This window comes from Arachis ipaensis, chromosome B04, assembly GCF_000816755.2.
Source record: "Arachis ipaensis cultivar K30076 chromosome B04, Araip1.1, whole genome shotgun sequence".
NCBI lineage: Eukaryota > Viridiplantae > Streptophyta > Magnoliopsida > Fabales > Fabaceae > Arachis > Arachis ipaensis.
Genome location: NC_029788.2, coordinates 118,435,535 through 118,441,647, shown reverse-complemented (window position 1 = coordinate 118,441,647; position 6,113 = coordinate 118,435,535). Strand labels below are relative to the sequence as shown.

General features: G+C 33.3%; 1 protein-coding gene across 1 annotated transcript in view; it reads left to right on the top strand.

The window, feature by feature from the left end:
- The window catches only part of LOC107634997 (acyl-CoA thioesterase 2), a 6,562-nt gene continuing 674 nt past the window's right edge, over positions 226 to 6,113 (top strand). Inside the window, exons 1-16 of the mRNA XM_016338353.2 lie at positions 226 to 342; positions 433 to 525; positions 1,991 to 2,058; positions 2,275 to 2,356; positions 2,478 to 2,524; positions 2,660 to 2,785; positions 2,923 to 3,000; positions 3,092 to 3,179; positions 4,145 to 4,257; positions 4,552 to 4,614; positions 4,697 to 4,752; positions 4,893 to 4,997; positions 5,250 to 5,306; positions 5,480 to 5,581; positions 5,682 to 5,730; positions 6,004 to 6,072. Of these exons, the coding sequence (XP_016193839.1) occupies positions 324 to 342; positions 433 to 525; positions 1,991 to 2,058; positions 2,275 to 2,356; positions 2,478 to 2,524; positions 2,660 to 2,785; positions 2,923 to 3,000; positions 3,092 to 3,179; positions 4,145 to 4,257; positions 4,552 to 4,614; positions 4,697 to 4,752; positions 4,893 to 4,997; positions 5,250 to 5,306; positions 5,480 to 5,581; positions 5,682 to 5,730; positions 6,004 to 6,072 (1,215 nt within the window). The 5' untranslated portion in view covers positions 226 to 323. The remainder of the gene's footprint in view (positions 343 to 432; positions 526 to 1,990; positions 2,059 to 2,274; positions 2,357 to 2,477; positions 2,525 to 2,659; positions 2,786 to 2,922; positions 3,001 to 3,091; positions 3,180 to 4,144; positions 4,258 to 4,551; positions 4,615 to 4,696; positions 4,753 to 4,892; positions 4,998 to 5,249; positions 5,307 to 5,479; positions 5,582 to 5,681; positions 5,731 to 6,003; positions 6,073 to 6,113) is intronic.

The window sequence follows — 6,113 nt, the reverse complement described above, 5'->3', positions numbered from 1 at the left end:
TACTATTATTTTTAGGACAGATGTTAACTAAATTCAATAAAATATTATTCCTTATTTATTAGTTATTACATAAACAATTTAGTTCCAAATCCATTATCTAATGCATGATGGTGTACAGCCATAAATAAAATATTACAAACGCAGAAATTATAATTCACGTGTTTAATACATAATTTTCAAATGTCAAATAAAGTTTCAGTGACAGTAAGAAAAGGTGATCAATTTTGACCGTACACTGCCAAAGACACTGATCTTCACACTTTCGCAGTGTGTAAGTAACTTTCTCTCTTTCTCTCTACCTTTAGGTTCATTGGCTGAGCTCAATGGCCAAGGAAGAACAAGGTATGTGACTCTCTCACCAAATTCTATTCATCTTCTTCGATTTCGATGCTGAGAATATTCTAATTTGCGCGTTTCGTTTGATCTTAGCAGTGTTTGAGTTCCTCGGGTGTGTTCCTCTGCTACAGAGACTTCCTAGCTCCTCCGTCAGGAAGATTTCTCAGCTTGTGATTGTTAAGCACTATGGTAATAATTATCCTTGATTTTGAGTTTTTGAAAAGTTAGAACTTGTTTGATTGATGGATTAGAACTCCCTGCTAATGAATCATGTTGAAATTTTGTTGGGTAAACTACTAAATGGTATATCTGAAAGTTCATGTAGCCACAAAAGCATCTAGTAAAGATATGAACTTCAATTGCAAATGACTTGTGCATTTAATCCAAAATTTTTGGAACATCTGAATAACTATTTAAAAGGTATAGGCAAAAATCGAAGCAAAATTTTTCCTTTTATATAAAATTCTCGATCATTCAAAAACAAATCACAAAATAATTCACTTGGACTAAAATAACCAAATTTTATATGAAAAGATCATATTTTCCTAATTATGTTTACAAAAAAAACCATGTCACAATCCGATCTCTAAAGTACTGTCTATAATGCCTGGTTATTTTTGTCACATTTTTAAATCTTTTGCCTTATTTGTCGTTGGTATCTTTGAAGATATTTTCATAAAACTATAAATTTCAAGTATCATTTTGGTAATTTACCCAATTTTGTTTATAGCATGGAACTTTAATTTTTTCCTTTTGGAGTAATATAACAACCTTGATACATGGTTTGTGTGTGTAGTTAAACCACTAGAAACTGAATCTTACTTTGATAAGCCAATGATTGCCTAGTTTCTATCTGGTCATGTCTTTTAATATGGTTAACCAACATGTTAATTAATCAATTACAATGAATTGGAACTGTTGTTGCTTTTGTTTCTATATTACATGAATGGTTTTGTCAATCTTGATCTTCCTTTACCATTTGTTATCAGGTGCCGCTCTATCTTATATAACCTTCTTGAAACGATGACTGTATATTTATGTTGAATTTTAAACACATGGGCAGGGCTTATACTACTTTTGATAAGATGACTAACATAGTCATTCCTTTTACTGGGTGTTTTTACTATCAGGACAGCTCAATATTGTCCAAGTAGACTACATAGTCGACACTATAATAGACTTGTAGTGTTATGTTACAAATTATGTTTATATTAAAACTATTAAAATGCAAATTTCCTTTAATGGGTTCATTTATGGATTTTTAGATCTTCTAGTTATTGAATTACCTCCATCTTTACTCTCATTACAATGGCTTCTATAGGCCATTCCGCTGCATGCCAAAATTTTCATAATAGGTGCTACAGCAGCTGACTAGCTAAAATATTCATTCCTAATCTAGTTCTGTATATCTACAATCTACTTATGCAACTAAGATTCTTGACAGTATTGAGCCTTTTTTATGGTTGGCTTTTCACCTCTCAACTTCAAAATTTATTTAAAAAAGAACTATTCAAAGATAATTTATGAAATACTGAATTTCAATAATCTATTCGAACTTGGACGGATGTTTCATTCGAAGGAAATTGGTTGGTGTTCCAATAGATACATTGATTTTATGCTTTCGATTGATGAATGATGGGTTATCATTGCGTAGAGCCTGGAGAGTATGTTGTTCGTGAGGGGGAACCTGCAGATGGGCTTTACTTCATATTTGAAGGAGAGGTATGCTTCTTTTACATGCTGTATTATAGAATTGAAAACTGCTAGGATGTTCAAAATTTAGAGAAACAATGCCAATATACAACATTCATTGGATTGCTTTTAGTGATTTAAGGGTAAAAGCTACTGATGGATAAAGGGGTAGTGAATAATTTTTTTAATTACAAGTAATTTTGGATTTGACAGTTTTGTGCTGAAAGTCGGCTTCTTGTCTTGCAGGCTGAAGTTATTGGATCGGATAGAACTGATGATGAAAATCATCCAGAATTTCTATTAAAAAGATATGACTATTTTGGTTATGGTAATCAACTTCATTCTTATAGTTTCATTGTTTTATTCTCTTAATATGCTTATTACAGATATTCCCTTAAATTGATGCATAACTATATTGTGAGAACACTAATATGATCTACAACTTGCAGGTCTAGCAAATGCTGTTCATCAAGCTGATGTCATAGCTCTGACTAAGGTGCCTTTTTAGTTTCTCATTCTGTTGCTCTTCAATGCAACAGCTCAGTATGCAATGACAAGTACAAGAGATACATTCTTAATTAAAATGGATTTTTTAATTCAGTTTATTATTTTTCTTTGTTTGCTGTTGCAGTTGTCATGTTTATTGCTGCTTCATGAGCACTCAGCACTGCTACAGCCAAATTCTATTTGGAGTGAAGAAAAACCTGTTGATACATGCTCGCTAGTGGAGCATATATTGCATTTGGAGCCTATAGAGGTGTGTTTTATGTATATGCTAGAAGAGGAGATAGAAACTAGTCAGATGTGATTGTCCTGGTTTATCTTTGGTTGTACAAAGTAACATGCTATATATTCATAATTCAGCTCATGTCTTTCTGTTGTTTATCATTGAAGGTAGATATCTTCCGAGGAATCACCCCTCCAAAGGCTCCAAAATTCGGGAAGGTGTTTGGTGGACAGACAGTTGGACAGGTATGGTAAAACTACTTTATCTTCTTTCTATGCTACTCGTGCCAGTAGCAGCCTCTACTGATAAACTGCTGACATAATATGTAACATGCAGGCACTGGCTGCAGCATCAAAATCTGTTGATTGTCTTAAAGTTGTTCATAGCTTGCATGCCTATTTTCTTCTTGTTGGGGATTTTAACAGTAAGCATGTGTGATCCCTGAATTTTGTTGACAAAGTTTGGTGTAACTATCTTCTCTGTTTCTTCATACTGCTTTTTCCTTACTTGAAGGATTCATTTTCTTTTCTTGACCACATGTTATGTTGTTTTATGCAAGCAAGTTTTCTCCTATTTTATTAATGACCTATATTACCCTTATCTTTCTTAGTTGGCAATCAAATGTCTCCCTTCTTGATAAATCCTATTCTATCTTTTCAACCCCACCCTTGATTCTGTGTGTGTGTGTGTGTGTGTGTGTGCATACGAGAACTCCCCTTCTTCCCTTTACTAGTTTGCGTGATGATAGAATGTCTTCAACTTTGTCTCCTTTGCTCAAAATGCTTATCTCTATTATGATAAGATTAGTTCATTAGCTAATCCAAGAGAAATAAATATAAGTGATAATTTGAATGGTTATATTTTTGACACATCCCTTCATACAAGACTCAAGAGTCCTCTTTTGAGATTGGATGAATTTATATAGGCTTTTTTTCCTTCTCTTTTTTTGTTTGTTTTATGCTAATTCTTTTCGTTTGGGGGGTAATAAAGATTGAACTGACTTTTAGGTCATAAAAGCTCTAATACCATGTCATGAAACCATTTCTCCCAAAAGCATAAGATAGATCATAGTCATCTAACGATTTCAAATAACCATAATGATTTCAAGTAACTTATATTCCGTTCTCAATATTTATTAAGAAAAAGTTTCTTTATAGTTTAGGAATTTCGGTTTCATTATCGTTTTCTAGTTTCTATACTTTAAGAAGTTTTTTTTTTCCTTGTAAGATGACACTTTGTATTTAAGTAAATCATGTAATATTTTCTTCATACTTGGAAAATCAGATATGCATATATGCATGTATGCTGCTAATTTATTTGCTCAGTAGCTAATAATAGTAATATTAAGGACAATATATTTTATACATAGTCCAAACTTCTCTTTTCCAGTGCCAATTATATATCAAGTTCATAGACTCCGTGAAGGGAAGAGCTTTGCCACGAGGAGAGTGGATGCAATTCAAAAGGGAAATATCATTTTCACTTTGATGGCTTCATTTCAAGTAATACTAATTTTCTTGACTTGGAATAATATAATTGTCCCTTCAAAATGATGACATTGTGTGCTCTAATAGTTGTAGACCATTTGGTCATAGAGACTTTAATACTATTTACTTTGTTTATTGCATCATATAAATTCTAACTTTGCTGGAATGGGTAAAATTCATGAAATAGCAACTCTGCATTTAGGTTTTTGTTTCTTGGCTAATACATGTTCTATAACATATGTCTCTAACTCTAGTTCAGGAATTCTGCTCTAAATTAGCACATGCTTAGTTATTTCCTTAACTTCACAGAAAGAAGAAATTGGGTTTGAACACCAGGAAGTGACTATGCCATCTGTCCCTAATCCAGATGAGGCAAGTACCAAGCTTACAGTGATCAAGAATTTTCAAATTGATATCTGGATTTTACATTATTTAATTTTGATATCTGTTATAGCTTCTTTCAATGGAAGAGTTACGGGAACAACGTCTTACTGACCCTCGTCTCCCAAGGTAAGGTTTATTATTCCCACATAGTCCTATATTTGCTTACTTGATGCAACATAGTCCTATATGCTTGCTTTAACTTTTTCAGGCTCTAGATAGTATATTTGATCATTTTATGTGCCATAATGATAAGTTTGTTGCTTCAGAACTTACCGTAACAAGGTTGCTACATCCGAGTTCATTCCCTGGCCCATAGAGATAAGGTTCTGTGAGCCTAAAACTAAAACAACTCAGACCAAATCTCCTCCCAGGTTAGCATTATGCTATATGCACCTTTTCCCTTACATTTATACTGGTCTTTTATGATATTTTTATAAGATTTAGAATGCCAATGGGTGTACCACTCCTACACATTTATATTTGCCTTCCTAGCTCTTAAAACATCTTCCACCAAATAGAGCCTTAATGTCTAGAACTTCTTATGCTAATTGCTAAACATAGTGTAATTTTATTTATTTTTAAAATTTCCTTTTTGGTCTTTGTTAAAAATAAATTGTGTGCAGTTTGAGATACTGGTTTAGAGCAAAGGGGAAACTTTCAGATGATCAGGCCTTGCATAGGTAAATGTCTTTTGTTTCTTATTTGATACGTCTGCTTTTGGTTTAGCGATTTTGGCACCAAGGCTTTGGGTCTAAAACAATGCCATTGCACAAACTCATTTTCCTTATGCCAAAATTCAAACGCTTCATAGAACAACGCAACTAACAACCTACACATGTGGTTTTTGTTGTAGGTGTGTGGTGGCATATGCTTCTGATCTGATATTTCTTCAAGTTAGCTTAAACCCTCATCGTCGAAAGGGCTTCAAGGCCCGGGCTGTTAGCCTAGACCACTCGTAAGTACAAGTTCCACTGTTTGTTGTGTAATAAGTATTAACATTTGTGCCATATCTAACATGTGTCAAGCTACTAAATGCTTTTCAATTTTTATTTCAGGATGTGGTTTCATCGCCCTCTAAGAGCTGATGACTGGGTTCTATTTGTGGTTAGTGTCATAAGTGTTCCATTGTTATTATCTTTTTCCTCTAGTGATTAATTTTTTGAGAAAATTGAAAAATTATTAGTGAAAACTTCTCCTTTTAGAAAAATCAACAACTCTGCTAGTTAGAGTCAATACATTCTACTTGTCAACCACTCTAAAGTTATCATCAACTAATCGAGCAGTACCTAATTTGAACTATACATACCGAAAACTTCTTAATTTGTAATTTTGTTTTGTTTGATGTTAATGTCTTGGTAAACTTGATTTGTTCTATAGATCTTTTCTCCTAGTACCTCCAATGCGCGTGGCTATGTCTCAGGCCAAATGTTCAATCAGAAGGGAGAAGTAAGGGATTTTGTGTTACTATTTTTCCTTTTTCATCCCAA